General features: G+C 41.0%; 1 protein-coding gene across 4 annotated transcripts in view; it reads left to right on the top strand.

Moving 5' to 3' along the window:
• The window catches only part of LOC138751310 (Y+L amino acid transporter 2-like), a 142,137-nt gene that overhangs the window by 70,169 nt on the left and 53,289 nt on the right, over positions 1-18,679 (top strand). The window contains exons 1-2 of one of the 4 annotated variants that reach the window (XM_069913441.1): positions 3,273-3,363; positions 13,104-13,622. In XM_069913441.1, coding sequence (XP_069769542.1) covers positions 13,178-13,622 — 445 coding nt within the window. In that variant the 5' untranslated portion in view covers positions 3,273-3,363; positions 13,104-13,177. Of the gene's footprint in view, positions 1-2,951; positions 3,364-3,720; positions 4,146-13,103; positions 13,623-18,679 lie in introns of those variants that run through there. The other 3 variants (XM_069913443.1, XM_069913444.1, XM_069913445.1) reach the window with 3 other exon arrangements.

Genomic DNA, 18,679 nt, shown 5'->3' with positions numbered 1-18,679 from the left:
ATAAGCTCTTTGGTCCTGGTGTTATTGAGAACAAGATTGTTGATAGGGCACACACAATCAGATATTTTAAAATTTAGACATACAGTAGCAGGCCCTTCCATTCACATACACCAATTGACCTACAACCCCCATACATTTTGGAAGGTGAGAGAAAACCAGAGCACCTGGAGGAAGCCCATGCAGACAGGAAGAGAACGTACAAACTCCTTAGATAAAGTGCCAGATTTTACCCCAGGTTGCTGACACTGTATTAGCATCCACTAACCACTGAGTTAACTGTGCTGCCCTCCATGTTGATGCAATCACAAGGAAGGCTCACCAGTGGCTATACTTTGTGAGGTGTTTGAGGAGATTCACTATGTCACAGAAGACTCTTGTAAACTTGCACAGGTGTACCGTAGAAAACATTCTGCTTGGTATGGAGCCACTAATTCTCAGGACAAGAATAAACTCCAGAGGGTTGTTAACTCAGCCTGCACCAGACTTCATTCCATCGACGACATCTACATGAGGTGGTGATTAAAAAAGGCAGCCTCAATCCTCAAAAGCTCCCACCACCCAGGCCATGCCCTCTTCAATATGCTACCATCGGGGAAAAGGTACAGGAGCCTAAAGACGAGCACTCAGCAGCACAAGGACAGCTTCTTCCCCACTGCCATCAGATTCCTGAATAATCAATGAACCAAAGACACTGCCTTTTTGTGCACTATTATTTAAATTTTTTAAGAATGATCTCATAAGATGGTTATATGAATGTTTGCACTGTTACGAGGTATATTCTATTTTATATTATATAAAAATATATTTTAAAAAGACATAGATTGTGGGGGTTTAGTGAGTAGGTCACTTCACAAACAGACATTAACACTGCACAAAAGAGATCTCATTTAAAATGCAAGAACTTTGCGAAAGCTGGATACTCAGGCAACAGTACCTTTGCAAAGAACATGAGACTGCTTTGCTAAAAAATTTCAAAAGCAGGTGCAAATGGAAGAGTCTGGGCTCAAGAGGATGATAAGATCTTTCAAAGATTGGGCCTGGAGCCTCGAGAGTCATGTGGTTTTACAAGCAGCAAGAGAGAAAAAAGTGATTCTTTGGAGAGAGAGAGAGAATTCAGTTCTGCAGTGGCTTTTGAGTCTGCAACATGGCAAGCTGGGTTAACCCTATTTTGAAGACAGGTTGTGAGTTCTGAGTTCCACCTGTTGGAAATACCTTGTAGTCCTTACAAGAGAAAATGGCTGGCTAGAGTGTTTCACCTGAAATAAGGGAAACAAGAGGAACTCTGTGATGACCTGGAGGAAGAGGTTATCATTTGGAAAACCCCGATGGGGCAAGTTTCTTAAGCAAGACACTGAAGTGACTGATGGAAGTAAATCAGTTTGTGCATGTCCAATGAACAATTAATCTCTCTCTGAAACCAACAAGAACCTTCCTGAGTGGTCACCAGGGCCTGGTGAAAATTCATAAATGTTAAATTCTGCGCACAGTCCCAAACTTGCCTGAACACATTTGACAAACCCCAATTCATCTAGCCCTTTTACAGTATGGGAGTCCAGTCAATATGTGAAAAGTTAACATCTCCTACGATCACAACATTGTATTTCTTGCAGCTGTCTGCTATCTCTCTACAGATTTGCTCCTCCAATTCTTGTTGACTATTGGGCAGTCTATAATACAACCCATGAGTGGTCTGAAATAACAAAAGCCCAGAACATTGAACTGCCAGTCTTGCCCCTCCTGTGACCAAGTTAAGGTTTGATCCTATTGTTATGTTTAAAGAAAAATGCAACTTTGGTTCAAGAAACCATTTGTCTTGGTGAATTTCTATTGCTGCTGGGTTTTGGGGTCTTCTGGGCCCGTAATAGCACGATGATGCTGCTGAATTTCATAACTTGTTCTTGATAATAAATCCTGGTACTGATTCTTAATCTAAATCTCCATTCTTTATTCTAACTCATAATTTCCAGTTATTTGACCAACAACCGTGATGTCACCAGTGAATTTTCAGATTGTTGGGAGCGAACGTGACTATGTGGTCATGCATGCACAGGAAATATGGCAGGGAATTCATCATGCACCCTTGATGGTCATCAAGGAAGGGATGAAATTGTCGATTTGCTCTGATTGGAGCCTGCTGATGAGGAAGTTGATCCCATCGCAGAGGGAGGAACAGAGTCCAGATCCTATAATTTGATCAATCTAAATCAAACCAAAAGAATAATTAATTAATTATGTGCCCATTTCATGCCAGAAGCAGGTAAATTAACCTTAACTGATTCTAATTCAAATCCAATTTTATACCTGGTAATTTATTTTCTTAATTTGGTATTCCACTTTCCATAACCACTGTGGGGATATCAGAAGTTTCATAATGTTAGGGAGACTGTATCAATGGATGTTGTTGTCAAGTTTTTAGAAATATTAATTGACCATTGTGGAGAGAGAAATGGAGGCACCAGAATTGGGGAAATAAATGTTTTAATTGCCAGGCAAGGGGACTTGATAATCAGCTGGAGATCTCAGGAAAGGAGAGTTTGGTCACACCTGGGCCCTTGGGTGCAGATGTGATCACCCCCTGACAGGAAGAATGCGGAAGCTTTGGAAAGGATGCAGGAGGTTCGCCGGGATGTTGCTGCGGATTGGACTGTCAACTCGAAGGAGAGGCTGGGCCATCTTTTCCCCCCTGAGCTTCGGAGAATGAGGGAACAAGAAAAAAACTTTTGAGAGGCCTAGGTAAGGCAGTCTCTATTCCCCTCCTGCCACCCAAGTGGAAATGCCAAATAATAAGAGTGGGCAACTTTCAGGTGGGGAGGTTGGAGGAGAGTTCTTGTGCGCAGAGTGGTGCATGCATGGACCCAGTGGCATGGGGAAGTGATGGAAGCAGATAAATGGTCATATTGAAGAGGAATTTAAAACCTATGCAAACCGAGGAGGCCTTTGAAATTGGCACTGTGGTCGACACACGGTGGGAAGGGTAAATGAGCGCAGTGAGAGACCTCGTCACTTCACATTTATGGAAGTGTGAATGGAGGTTGCGAAGCGAGGGAATGATGCAACTGTGGGGCTTCAAACAGCAGCTGTTGGAAATATTTCCTACAACCATGGACACATGCACGAACTACTTAATATTCATCAGTGCTCCGTCGCGGAATCGAGACGAGGCGACGTTCAGATGCCATCTTTATGGCCCCTTCCACTGCCGGGCGTTTGAATCCGTGCTGCCTGCGCCTTTAAGGGAGGCCGCACGCTGTCTGTGGGATTGGGTGACCGTGTGCTTGCAGCTGGAAGGAAGAGTTGGGGGCTCCAGGTTCTCAAACGGCCGTGATCGAGCCAGCGGCTGCAAGGAGCGCCCGGCGTGTCTCGGTGAGTTGGACTCGCGTCCGCCCGCAGCGCCGGCTTTGTGCCCGGGCGTGCACGATCGCGGTGTCCCGACGGTACCCGGCCCCCCCACCATCCCGAGCAAAGGAGGGATCAGCGCCGGAACGTGATGTGGATCTCGCTCGGGATTGAGGTGGCTGAGTTTGGGGCGAGTTTGCAGCGTGGCGCCCCGCTCTCCCGGTCTGTCGTGGGGCGAGGGCGGGAGCTGGGGTCCGCCACCCCATTGAAGCGGGCTTCTTCCTCCCTTTAAATAAAAGGGACTCCTACGTATTTTCCAAACACTCTGTTAAGAAGAAATAATTTAGAGCAAAGAAAGTCGCCCAACTTTTGAGATCCTTGGTGTCCTTTCCAGTGACCCCGTTATGCCACCTCCCAGTCGGCTGCTTTCTCCCTCCTTGCCCGGAACAGGAGCCCCAAACTCGGGCTGAGAATGGAAACGAGGACACGTGTCTGTGCAATGAGCTGAGACGCTCTCGTTTGAGCTGCTTTCCGACTGCGAAGGGCAGGGCACTCGGATCGTTCTGTTCAAAGCGCCCGCTTGCATTTGGAAGTCGAGGTCTTTTCGCCTTGCGAACCGCACTTCTCTCCCCCCCACCCCCATGCGCTGGGTCCCGCGTGGGTTCGGTCGCCCGTCCGTCGCTGCAGGAACCGGCCGACGTTTCAGACAGTGATCTGCAGACGTTTTCGTGCAGAAGCAGCGCCGGGTCTTGACGCTCTTTTCGGCGACAAGCAGCCAACCTACTGACGAAGAAGAGGATATTAACCAAGTAACTTCAGGCAAAATTCCCAAAACTTGTCTTGTTTATCCCCCCCGCCCCAGTCTTGTTTAAATGTACACAAGTTTATGAATGAACAAGATCATTTTCATCACTACCCCTGCTTGGTTGTGGTTTTTTTGGTCATTTTTATTATCAAACTAGCAATGAACCAGAATTCTTGCTTGCTGCAGTTGACCAGGTACTTGGTTCAAAAGCTACAGGACTGTACTTGAATCAAAAGGTAGATCATATTCACAGGTGTGCTAGTGCAAGAAGGGGCTTTGCAATAATGTGGACAGACCCTCTATGGTGTCTGAAGACGGGTGCTGGTCTTCAGACTTCTCTACCTTCTGGCTGAAGGTAGCACTGAGAGAAGTTGAGACCTGAGTGATGGCGGTCTTGCATTTACCTCCTCCACTCCCTCTCTCTCTTGCTGTTCTGGGTCATGCAGCATGCAGGCACGGGCTAAAGATGTACCGGAGTGTGATGATTGCCTCCAGTAACACTGAACCTAACCTAGCCACCCATCCCTTGATGTTCAATGCCATTGTTATCTTTGCGCCCGTCAACATCCTGGGCTTCACCACTGACCAGAAAGAGAAGTCAGAGTTGGTGATGGATTTGGGTATGTTTGCTGCCTTTTATGCTCCTGGGCTTTTGAATTCCTAAGCCAGGCTGTGATGCAACCAGTCGGTAAGCTTTCCACGAGGCACATGCCAAGTTTGGAGTGTTGAACATGACAACAGACGCCTTTAGAAAGTAGAGGTGTTGGTATGCTGCCTTTACAGTTGCCTCATTGTGTTGACTGAGGAGAGTTCCTCTGAAATGTGGATGTACTGACAATAACCACACAGCAGTATAAGACAGCTTTAATAAACTAATATGTACACTAAGAGGTCTTGTCTCTCTGCAAGACAAACCTGGAAGGCTAGACTGTAGCTCTGGACTGCTTTATATACAAGGTCACCGGGATGACCCCTGGTGACCTAGTGGTGTAATTACATACCACTACAGTGGACTCCCAGCAACTTGAAGGGACTCTCTCACTACATCTGTCCCATCAATGCAGACAGGTGTGTGGTCCCTCCACCTCTCCTCCCTAAAATCCACAGATGCCTCTATGGTCTGGTGATGATGAGAGCAAGAATGTTGTTCTGTGCACAGTCAAGTGATGTATCTAAACTTGCAGGTGCCATGTGGATTGAAATGCTTAATTTTGTTAGTATTTTGTAACAGTATTTCTGTGAATTGGATATTTTGAAAGAAATGGAAGCACAATGTGGTCACAAGGCCATCTGTATGTAAAAGTAGCTGCACCTTTTACTCCCCAGCCCTTTTCAGGTGTGCACATGTATGCTTTTCCGTCCATCATAGTCTCTGAAAGGGTGCCAGTGAAAGAGAAGCAAGGGAAGATGTTATTGGCCTGAAATCCCATCACTCTTGTAGGTTTCTGTTATTCTTAAATTTGAAGTGAGGGAAGGGAGCATTTTTGGGAGAGGAAGATGTCAGAGATTTGAGAGATGGATGGAGAGCAAGCTCTGGGGTCTTGCATTTACCTCCTCTACTCCCTCTCTCTCTTGCTGTTCTGGGTCATGCTACATGCAGGCATGTACCGGAGTGTGATGATTACCTCCAGTAACACTGAACCTAACCTAGCTACACATCTCTTGATGTTCAATGTCATTGTTATCTTTGCGTCCATCAACATCCTGGGCTTCACCAGAAACTCAGCTGGACCAGCTACATGCATTCTTTAGCATCTGCAAGGCACAAGTCAGAGAGTGATGGAATTAATGCACAAAAGTGCTGGAGAAACTCAGCAGGTCCTGAAGCATTCATAGGAGGCAAAGATCTATAATTGAGGTTTCTGGCCTGAGCCCTTGGTTAAGGTATGAGGAAAAACAGGCAGGTGACTAAATAAAAAGGCAGGGGGAGGAACCCAGGCCAACATCAAGCAGCCATAGATGGATAGGAGGGCAGGAAAGAAAAGCTGAGAATTGATCGGGGGAGGGGGTGGCTATGGAGAAAGAGATGGAGATGGGGTGAGGAGGGAAGAAAAAGAGACATGGGGATAGGGAAAGAGAGGGGGTGGTTAGGGGGCAAACAGAAAATGGAGGTCTACATTAATGCCATGTAGTTGGATGGTACCCAGAGTAAGATGCTTTAATTTGCATGGTGGCACTCTCTCCACTTATCTGAATAATAGTACCTAAGCACTTAAGGTGTTTGAAAACATACAGAATAAAGCAACTTGATTGCTATCCTATGTGTTAATTTTATCTACCATTGTGCGCAGTTTATAAAGTGAATTGCAGTTCTCCCAAACCCATGGCCTTTAGCACCAAGACGATTGAAGGTAGCAGGTACAGAGGGACACTTCCTGCTTGTTCACCATCTTTGCTCATCCCCTTCATTTTTGGTGGGCCTACAAATCCTTGAACCCCCCCCCCCCCCTGCCTGTACCACAGTGGGAATGCCTTCACCAGAAGGACTGCAGTAATTCAAGATGGTCTCTGAGCTCTTTCCCAAGGACAATTAAGGATGGGTAATAAATGCTGGTTTTACTGGAAGCACCCAGTTACTGAAAATGTTTTAATGATATAAACAAAATTCTGTCCACTTAGATACAAAATAGCTTTGAGACACTGCCTTCTGCAGCTCTCCATAGATCTCTAATTCCTTTTCCTTGCTTTTTGTAATACCTAATCCACTTTGAGATAACTATTATTGTTTTACTAACATGAACTGCTCTTCTGTTGCTTCACATGAGGTATTGTTAATCTAATTGATAACAAGTTTATTGGTCACCAAACAGGATCCAAGAAACCAGGATGCATTTAAAGGGCAAGATTGCTGTTATTGGATGATCACAAGATGGAGACATTTGCCCAATAAGATAATTGAACAGCAAAATGTGAAAATGGAGATTGTGTCAAAGACAAAGTAACTTCCATTGGAACCATTCAAAATTGACTGCACAATTGTTTCCTGTAGTCTCATGAAAAACAGAACTTTTTTTATTCGTGTGTTTAAAACCAGAATGAGGTTGCAATTCATTTCCTTTTGTGCAACTGAGCAAGATTATTCGCTCAATTGCTCTAAGTGTAGTGCCACAACCGGTTTCTGTTCTTGCTACTGACTCATGGCTGCACTGCCAGATTCGGTTCAAAGAGAATCATCGTGGATGATAAAACAGTAGTTAGCCTCATCGACAACAATGATGAGTGTGTTTTATAGAGAGGAGATTGAGAGACTCTTAAGACAGTGTGAATACAACAACCTGAGTCTCAATGTGGACAACAGAAAGGAGATGATTCTGGACTTAAGGAGGGTGAAGGTTGACCATTCTCCACTATATATCAATAGTTCAGCACAAAGTTCCTTCATGTGCATATAAAGCATGACCTATCCTGGATCCACAACACATCATTAGTCAGGAAGCGGGATTTTGTTTTTTTCAAACTTTATCTATTAAAAATTATTGGTAAACATATAAAATGCACTTCACAACAATATATATATATATATATATATATATATATATTTATGCAAAGAAATGAAATCCCACTCCCTCCCACCCCTTCATCCAGCTCTCTTAAGGAGAGCCAAAGAAATATATATAAAAAAAATATAATGGCCACTTATTAACAAAAAAAGAATAATTATCATGCAAAACATGGGTAATTTTATCCATAACAATACAAGCTTTCATTTCATTATGCCATTGCATTATACTAATCACTGTCATATCCTTCCATGTACTTGCTGTACGTTTTCGAGATACGGACAATGCTAAATATACAAATGCAATTTGAAATTTATCCAATCCTTTAAAAGAATCACATAACCCAGTTTAAAAAAAAACAGATGGATCTAATGGTAACTTAATCTTATACAATTTTTCCAAAATTGACTTAATTTTTTCCCAAAATGGTTGTACATACATACAAGACCAAACAGTATATAAAAAAAAGTTCCAACACATGTACCACATCTAAAACCAGAATCTGAATTACTAAAGCCATATTTTTTCAATTTCTCAGGAGATAAATATAACTGATGCAAAAAATTATAATTAACCATTCCGTATTGTGCATTTGTCAATCTAGTAGCACTGTCATGACACATCCATCCAATAATCTTCAGTAAAAACAAAAGTTAAATCATTTTCCCATTCAAACTTAAATTTTTCCCATTCTGACTTATTCATATTATCTTGTAATATTTGATACATAACAGAAATATATCCCTTTTTAGGGATCAAAGAAATATATCCCTTTTTAGGGATCAAACTCCGACAATACAGGTAAAATCATCTCTCTACTATATATTTTTTTGCCCAACGATCAAAGTTGATAATAAACAAATAAAGAATTCTCGGCAATATCAAAACATTCTTTCAATTGAGTAAAAGAAAGAAATTTACCTTCTACAAAACAATCCTGCAATATTTTTATACCCTTAAAATCCCAATTCTTTAAATGACTATTAAACAATGAAAAAGGAATAAGCTGATTATTATATAATGGCATTAAAATAGATAATTTACCTTTTGATCCTATAATCTTACTTTTTTGTCCATAACATCAACAGATATTTTAATATTGGCACATTATACTCCTGTAATAAATCTATATTCCACCGAAATATAAATTGATGTACTGGAGTTTCAGAAATACATGCTATCTCAACTTTAGCCCAATTTAGAGATTGATCCAAATCCATCAAACCACTAATAAATTTAAGTTGGGCTAACTCATAATAATTCTGAAAATGAGGCAATTGCAATCCACCTAATGCGTTCTTCCAAGAAAGCTTATTTAATGCTACCCTTGGTAATTTACCTTTCCATAAAAATTCCCTAGTAGCTTTATTTAAATCCTGGAAAAAGTTCCATGTAAGAAAGCACGGTATTGATTGAAACAAATATTGAATACATGGAAAAATATTCATTTTAATACAATTAACCCAGCCAATTAAAGTTAACGGAAGGTCTTTCCACTTAATTAAGTCTGCTCTTATCTTTTTCATCAATGGACATAATTTAATTTATATAAAGATTGATACACCATATTCACAATTATTCCTAAATACTTAATTTTATCTGTCCATTTCAAATTAATAACATTTTTATGAACTGAATAATCTCCTTCACCTACTGGTAAATTTCACTTTTATTCCAATTAACTTTATACCCAGATAGTGATCCATACTGTAATAAACATTCCCGTAAATGCGGCAAAGAATGTTCCGGATTTTTTAAGTATATCAAAACGTCATCTGCAAATAAATTAATCTTATACTCTTCATCAAAAACTCTCATCCCTCATAGCTGCTCATTTTTCCGTACTAATTGAGCAAATGGTTCAATGACCAATGCAAATAGGGCTGGTGACAATGGACAATCCTGTTGAGTAGAACGTGTTAATTTAAATAACGATAAAATGTGTCCATTTGTCATCACCCTAGCAGTCGGGTTTGTATATAAAGCTTTAACCCAGACAATACAAAAAGGGCCAAATTTAAACTTTTTCAAGACTTTAAATTAAAAAAATTCCATTCGACCCTATCAAAAGCTTTCTCCGCATCAAGTGGAACCACCATTGGATGGTTGGGCTGCCGTTGGTATGCATTGGTCAAACTAATTAGTCGAAGAATATTATCCAAAGCATATCTTTTTAATAAAACCTGTTTGATCTACATGTATCAGTTTGGGTAAATATTTAGCAAGCCGATTTAATAACAATTTAGCTATTATTTTATAGTCCACATTCAATAAAGAAATAGGTCTATAAGAAGACACTTAATGGATCTCTATCTTTCTTTGGAATTACAGTAATTAAAGTATTAGAACAAGATTCTGGTAACTCATAATGTTTAGTCACTTGTTGTAATATCTCCCCAAACACTGAAGATAAATCTTCATTAAAAAAACTTTATAAAATTCCACTGAAAACCCGTCATCTCCTGGTGACTTACCATTAGGCATTTCCATCATAGCAGTCTTACTTTCTAAATCTGTGAACGGAGCTTCCAAATCTATAATATCCTCTTCATCTAATGCTGGTAATTTTAATGTAGATAAAAAAGAATCAATAGATCCATTATCCTGTTTCCCCTCAGAAGTATATAATTTTTAATAAAATGAATAAAACGGTTCATTGATTTCCTGAGGTTTATAGGTAACTGTTGAATCCTTTTTAACAGCATTAATAACCCTTGAGGTCTGCTCCTTCTTTAACTGCCACGCAAGTACTTTATGTGCCTTCTCACCCCACTCATAATATTGTTGTTTGGTTCGATTAAACATTCAAATTGATAAGTCTGTAACGTATTATATCACAATTTCAATCTAGTCAAAGCTATCTTCTGATTTTCTGTTACTCACTTTTGAAATTCCTCCTCCAATTCATCAATCTGCTTTTCTAATTTAATACTTTCAGCCATATACCCTTTCTTAACTTTAGTAGCGTAACTAATTATTTGTCCTCTTAAATAAGCCTTTAACGCATCCCATACTACAATCTACTTTGATCAGGGTTAACATTTTCCTTTAAGAAAAAAATCAATCTGTTTCTTAACAAAAGCAACAAACCCAGGTTTTTTCAACAACATTGTATTAAACCTCCATCTCTTTCTTTCTTTGGCTTGGCTTCGCGGACGAAGATTTATGGAGGGGGTAAAAAGTCCACGTCAGCTGCAGGCTCGTTTGTGGCTGACAAGTCCGATGCGGGACAGGCAGACACGATTGCAGCGGTTGCAAGGGAAAATTGGTTGGTTGGGGTTGGGTGTTGGGTTTTTCCTCCTTTGCCTTTTGTCAGTGAGGTGGGCTCTGCGGTCTTCTTCAAAGGAGGTTGCTGCCCGCCAAACTGTGAGGCGCCAAGATGCACGGTTTGAGGCGTTATCAGCCCACTGGCGGTGGTCAATGTGGCAGGCACCAAGAGATTTCTTTAGGCAGTCCTTGTACCTTTTCTTTGGTGCACCTCTGTCACGGTGGCCAGTGGAGAGCTCGCCATATAATCTATAAGATGGACATAACACCTCCGAACTTTCATAAGAAAAAAATAATAAAGAATGATCAGATATTAATCTACTTTTATAATCTGCCTGCAATATCTTTCCTTGTAAATGTGCCAATATTTTAAAAAATCTATTCTAGAAAAGGAATCATGCCTAGAAGAGTAAAAAGAAAAATCTTTCTCTATCGAATTAATCCTCCAAATATCTACCAAATTTAAGTCTTTCATTAAAGTCCCAATTTGTATCTCCATCTTTGATTTTCTAATACATTTTGGGGATTTATCCATTAATGGATCCAAAACACAATTAAAATCTCCCCCAACTAGAATATTTTCATTAGCTTGACTTAATAACAAAAAACCGTCTGAAATAAATCATTCATCATCTACATTAGGTGCATAGATATCAAGTAAAGTCCAAAGTTCATTAAAAATTTTACAATCCACTTTTAAAACCCTTCCAGCATTCCCCTCTACAGTCTGTAACTCAAAAGATAAATTCTTATGAACTAAAATTGTGACACCTTTTGCCTTAGAGTTAAATGAAGAAAAAAAACATGACCAACCCAATCTCTTTTCAATTTCAAATGTTCTTTTTCCAGTCAAATGTGTTTCTTGTAAAAAAGCAATATCAATTTTCATTTTCATAATATAAGCTAAAACTCGCTTTCACTTAATTGGCTTATTTAATCCTTGAACATTAAAAGTTGCAAATTTCAAACTAGACATTTTAATAAACTATTAATATAAACAAGTAATATAAAAAAATCCTCTCCTGTTAATGAACAAAATCTGCTCTCCCTCCCCTAATGTTATAAAAAAAAAGTTAATATGAAAAGGAGTACAATTAATTCCCTCCAAAAAAAGAAGAAAAAAAAAAACCACCCAAAGGTAGTAATTCCCTAAAAAACTGGGCGTGGAACACCCCACCAGTGGCAGATGACTATCAAAGATATCAGTGCCATCCACCTCCTCCCCCAGCCAGAAATACAATATATATAATAATGTAATTCAGCATCATTAATATATTCAGCCCTGGGACTCCAGTCCCAAAGATTGATTCAAATCTTCAACATCACTAGAATTGTGTGTCAAAGCCTCCTTCTTCCCATCTTTTCCTTTCTTCCCGTTCTTTCCATTCTGTCCATTTCCATGTCCATTGGCCTTTCTTTTAGGTGACAAGGGTTTTATATTCTCTATACCAAGAATTTTGAGTTTGTTACATTTCAGAATTTGTTTTTAAAAGCAGGTTTGCATTTCTGCAGGGTTAGTGAAATTCAGAATAATGTATTGGGAGTAGAACTAAAACATGAATAGCTGAATTTCAAGTTTAATCATTTAGAAGAAAAGTAGATATATAGAAATAGTTGCTGAGAAAAGAGGTGGACTGAGAAAAGCAGATCACAGGTGACCAGGGAAACTTGGAGCACAGGGATTGGAAAAGGAATACTGGAGTCCCTGAGCTTTGAATGTGAAATTGCTGCTTTTTGAAGTTGATGTTTCACAAATCCATTTGAAGCTCTGTTAATGATTGGGTTGCTTCTTCAACACTTATTTAACCAATTCATCCAAATCAGATGCAAATTAAAATTCCCTTGTCTTTGTTCATGCAGTAGGAGCATGTGACTTATTCATGTTTTCTCAGTTTGCCTGTTAGATCTTGGGTCACTGTTGGGTAACTTAATTGTGTGTGTTTTTTTTTAGCTCTGACACTTTGCATCCCATGCACCATCTGAAAAAATAATTAGCCTTTGAGTTAAGAGGATGCAGTGTGTCTGTTGATGCTTTAGTAGATACTCATTATTGAAAGTGCCTATTGTGCAACAAGCCATGCTAGGAATGATGAAATCAATAATTACATTGCACGGTTATCAATAGCCTAAGAGTCTTGTTTAATTCCAAAATATGTTTCTCAATCTAATATTGTCCTTTCAACACTTTTATACAGATACCCAAGACATATCTTCATCTGAAATTTAATCTGATATTTTAAGAACGGTTGAACCATTATATTGTGACAACATGGAAGTTAATTCTAAGAATCCCACTATGGAAACTGTGGAGCTTAAGAAGGACATATCTTTGCTGCATGGAGTTTCCCTGATAGTTGGAAATATGATTGGATCTGGGATTTTCGTTTCTCCCAAAGGAGTTCTGTTACACACTGGTTCATATGGCCTTTCGTTGGTTATCTGGGCTGTGGGAGGAATATTCTCTGTGATTGGAGCTCTTTGCTATGCAGAACTCGGAACGACGATCAAGAAATCCGGGGCAAGCTATTCCTATATATTGGAGTCGTTTGGCGGTTTCCTGGCATTTCTGCGCCTCTGGACATCTCTGCTGATCGTTGAACCAGCTTGCCAAGCAGTTATAGCCATCACCTTTGCCAATTACCTCATTCAGCCATTCTTTCCTTCCTGCGAACCACCTTCTTCTGCTGTGCGATTGTTGGCTGCCTTCTGTATAGGTGAGAGAGAAATTTTGAACCCTTTCTGGTGCTGTTATTCTGAACTCTTAAGATTCAATTTATTGTCATGTAATAAAGAGTGTGCAATATTACACGAAAATTGATTCTGCCTGTTGTAAGGCAGACAGATTTGCTATTGGCAGAAATTGCATGAAGTGCCTCTTGCAGTCAGAGTAAGAGAAGCAAAAGATATTCCCCTCAGAGTCATCGTGATTTCACCTCCAGTGCTTTTGAAGCCCCTGCAGCCACACAGATTCCAGTCTGAACCATTAGCACCTCAAGCTCTGATCTGAACCTTCAACATGATCAGGAATCCTTTAGCACCCTTGGCACCATCTTGCATCTCAGTTCCAACACATGATACCCCTTCAGCCAGTCTCCATCAGTCTGTAGCCTGGTGTGAATCCCTCGACCGCAGTTGCCAGCAGCCCACAGCCTGCATGGGTTCCACGCCTTGAGTCACCAACAGCTCACTGGCTGCGTGCTCTCCAGCCTCTGAGCCCCTCACTTGTCCAATGCCATGGTCACTCATCTCCTCTGCTTCTCCTTCTCAAATGGGGTTGGTCTCTTACTTTTCTGGTACCCTACGCCAGTCCTCTGCTTCCCCGGAGTCATGGCTGCTGCAAATCATGGGCGCCGCCATCTTGGGTGAAGACCCCGCATTTGCAGTATTTTCAAATAAAACCTCCATAGGCTCCATTTGCAGGCCGTTTAAAGCCTGTGCAGAGCTGATGGTCGTCGGACTGGGGCAGTTGGATCCCACAGGAGTGTTGACTCTGCTCCTTGATCTCCACCAGCACTGCTGTTAAAGCAGTGCTACCACTTACTAGCCATCAGGCTGATGGAGGAGAAAAAAATGGCCATACAAGCTGTTGTATTGGAACAGGGTGAGTTTGCACAAGAATTGAATGGATATCACCATGGTTCTCCATGCTATGTACGGTTGCACTTCCAAGTCCCTTAAATGCCATCTGCAGCTGCATTTACTAAGATATAAATATAGTTGTTAGCACAGCGTCATCCAGCCAACATTGTTTCTTTGTGAGTTAACCCTGGGCTGGGTTCCTTTGATCTCACTGTTCTCTTTTCTTATTCGTGAGTTGTGTGCAGACCCAGTGTCCTTGTGCCTACACAACAGGAATGGGCATGAGGTGCCTGTTCTACCTGAGCTGGACTGAATAGGGGTCAAGTGAATGAAGATTACCTGGGGTATTATCAGGCTAAACACGAAATTGGAGATTCTTCAAGCCCCATTTAAAAATGAAATGACCTTCAGTTATTCCAACCCCAAGCTAATCAGCACCCTAACCTCACAAGGATGTAGATTTTTTTTTAAAGATGACATGATCTAGCCTGAGTCCAACCTGACTTGGTCAACCAATAACATGGCTTCCTTGTGTATTTTAAAATGGCTGACTGTCATTTAGTAAGTTGTTACTCCACCAGCATTCTCCTTCACATCCACGTTGCAGACTGAAAGCTTTCTGAAAATTGGCGCCACTGGTTGGAGAAATGGAAGGTTTCATAGCTAGCTCCTTCCTCAGAAGTGCAGGAGCTGCCATTCAGTGCTGGATTTTTGAATCATAAAATACCACAACTGACTCATGAAAGCAGAAGCTTGTGCATTCTCATAATACTAATAAATAGAAGCAAGTTAATATTTGGTGGTGAACTTGCTGCTTGCTATGCTCCTATTACCAGCTCCCTTGGTCAAACTAATATGAAAAACACTTATAAGTTTGATAATTTCCTTTCCAGACAGCCTAAGAGAACTTTTGTTACTCCTGATTTCAATTATTCTAACAAGTTCTATTTGGCTCTTGGGAATTTGGTAGGTTCTCACTTGAAGTTAACTTCCTCCGAAGCCTGAGAAAATTTGGCTTGTTATCTACATCATGTCCCTCAACAAATCCTATTGGCTTCCAGTAGAAGTATTTTATCAGGGAGCATTTCTGCATGGGACAGGAATGGCTCCCCACCCCAAGACTGCAAGAAACTGCAGAAGGGTGTGAGCGTATCTTAGGCTATCACGCAACTCTTTCTCCACCCCCCCCCCCCCCCCCCCCCCCCCCGACTCGATCCACATTTCTCACTACCTCAACATATTAAGACTTGTCAACCTGCTGGCCACAGTCCTCCCTCTGATCGCGAAGAAGACTCGCGAGTGTGAGATCACGCACCACCAGATTCAAGGACAGTTTCTTTTCTGCTGTTAACAGATTCCTAAACAGACCCACACGGACAAAATTATGTTCTAATTGATCTCTCTCCAACTCTAAACTCTTACATTTCTTCTTGTTGTTGTATGACAACATGGTAAAAGCCAAATCTGGCTATTGAAATCCGCGTTGGCCAATTAGCATCCCAACCCTGGTTTGGAGGGTGGAAGTAGTTTTTCCACCCTACTTCTATATGTGGGCCTTTGAATTTGAAGTTGTTAAGGCAACCCATTCAAAAGCAAATGTACCAAAACCTTCAAGCATTGTTTTTTTTTAATTTTTAAGTGGTGTGATAGTACAGATTCTATCACCAATGTGTATATGTACATATGTACAGATGGTAGTGTAGGATGAGTGTGATTGGCTGAGAGTGTAGCCACACCTACTGGCAGGTCTTAAAGGATTGCTCCTAGCCAGACCAGGTCATTCTGGACTGGTCGACTTACTTGTGATATGCTCCAGTCTTTTAGTTAATAAAAGCCTTGGTTTGGATCAACAAGTCTTTGGTTCTTTCGACGCGCATTACAGTGGTCTACCAATTAACCATAAATCCTGAACACTAAGAAAGTGCATCCCATAGTGCAAATGACCTTGAGGTTAAATGTGAAAGTGTAGTTCTGTCAGTAACTTGATTAAGGGATGTTGTGATGTGGAACTTGCTGCCTTCAACCAAATGGGATGAGAACGTGGGCGCTTGAGGAGCAGTGCTGCAGACAAAAATTGTTGAGACTAATCTACCAAGAGCTTGCTCTGTCTTGATGGGGCTGAATGTCCTCTGGTAAAGTTATTCCAAGATTTTAGCTTTTTCTGATTGACAAGTTTGAGAGCTGTGTTAAACTTTGTCAGGAAGCTAATTCTGTGGGACTATGGAGTGGGTAAAATGAAGTGAAGCTGCTTTCTTAATGTGCAGAACATAAGGAAAATCAACAGGTCACATTCAAGCTTGATTGGTTATTTTGACGCTTAGAAAACTTGTGGTGTAGAATGTGATGCACGGGCATTTTAATGGATGGCTTGATTTCAAGGATTAATCCTGCCACGTACACTTTTCAGGCTGAATTAAAATAATTGATATTCATCATCTTGTCATGAAGCAGAAGTAAAATATTGCTTAGATTAATTCTTGTCCAGGTTTTAGTGTTTAACTCTCTTTAATCACTCATCAGGTCTGATGTTTCTGTCTGTACCCTCTCTGAGATGAGAGCTTTGAAGGAATAGTTTTCCTGACTTGTGGAAATGGACACTGCCAGACAGTCAGCAGATCATTGGAGCAACTGGTCAGATCAAAATTGTACATCAGCACATTTTATAAATAAAATGCTTCTCTGTTACTTGGTCTGTTGAAATATATTCCAATCTCTTGGTCACTGTGCCTGCACAAAACCAGCAAGGGGTTGGGGGGTGGGGGGGGGGATGTTGTGGGGAAGATAAATCTTTTTCTGTTAGTATCCTGAATTTTTCAAAATATGGTGAATCTGTTCGAATTGGAGATTTGAGAGTGTGCAAAGTTCTTGTCGAAACATTCAAACCATTGTGATGGGGTGTGGGCAGATGAAGAGGTGTCTTCAGGAGCAGGTGGAATGAGGGGAAGTCGTTATGAGGACTCAGTCATTTAAAACTGAGTTGCATTGAAATAGCTTATTCGTAGTTGTGAATTATGAATTTTCTTCTGCAGAGGATTATGGAGGCCAGATCACTAGAGGTATTTAACCAGGAGGTGGGTCCATTTTAACAAGGGCAGCACTGTCAGTGCCACACAATTACAACTGGGGAAAAATGGCAGGTAATTTTGGACATTTTTCAGGACAAATTTATTCCAAAGTGGAGGAAAGGCTCTAGGAGATGCAAATGGCAGCCGTGGCTAACTATCAAATCCAAAGGGAGTAAGTATAGGATAGCGAAGCGGAGTGGGAAGTTAGAGGATTGGGAAACCTTCAAAGAGCATCAGAGGGTAACTAAGAAAGTCATAAGAGAGGGGAAAATGAAGTACGAGAGGAAATTAGCAAATAATATAATGGAGGATAGCAAAAGCTTTTTTAAATATGTGAAGAGGAAGAAATTGGTTTGGTCTAAAATTGGTCCATTAAGAATGGAAAAGGGTGAAATTATTACCGGAAACAAGGAGATGGCTGAGGAATTTAACAAATACTTTGCAACTGTCTTCACCAAGGAGGATATAGGTTATGGTCAGTTGTGAGGTAGTGGTCATGCGGTATCAAGAGACTTAGGGAACTTTCCTGGGGAAGTAGGGGATCTAATTGATATCCGGATCCAGAAACAGGAGGTTGTGAGTAAATTGTTGGGACTGAGGGCTGATAAATCCCCAGGGCCTGATGGGCTGCATCCCAGAGTGCTTAAAGTTGGTATGGAAATTGTGGAAGCACTGGTCGACATTTTTCAAAGTTCCATAGATTCGGGGGAGGTCCCTGAGGATTGGAGAGTGGCTGATGTGGTGCCGATTTTTAAGAAGGGAGGGAGGGAGAAAACGGGAAATTATAGACCGGTCAGGCTGACGTCGGTGGTGGGGAAGATATTGGAGTCTATCATAAAAGGAATAATAACAGAACACTTAAGCAGAAATAATAGTATAAGGGCTAGTCAGCATGGATTCCTTAAGGGTAAGTCATGCTTGACTAACCTTCTGGAATTTTTCAAGGATGTGACAAAGAGGGTGGACTTGGGAGAGCCAGTGGATGTGGTGTATTTGGACTTCCAGAAGGCCTTTGATAAGGTACCGCATGGGAGACTAGTGGGCAAGATCAGGGAGCATGGTATTGGAGGTAAGGTGCTGACATGGATAGGAAATTGGTTAAGAAATAGGAAACAAAGGGTTGGGGT

Source organism: Narcine bancroftii, chromosome 1 (assembly GCF_036971445.1).
Source record: "Narcine bancroftii isolate sNarBan1 chromosome 1, sNarBan1.hap1, whole genome shotgun sequence".
NCBI classification, from domain to species: Eukaryota; Metazoa; Chordata; class Chondrichthyes; order Torpediniformes; family Narcinidae; genus Narcine; species Narcine bancroftii.
The sequence above is the reverse complement of the archived record's forward strand: the minus strand, read 5'-3'. Positions and strand labels throughout refer to the sequence as shown.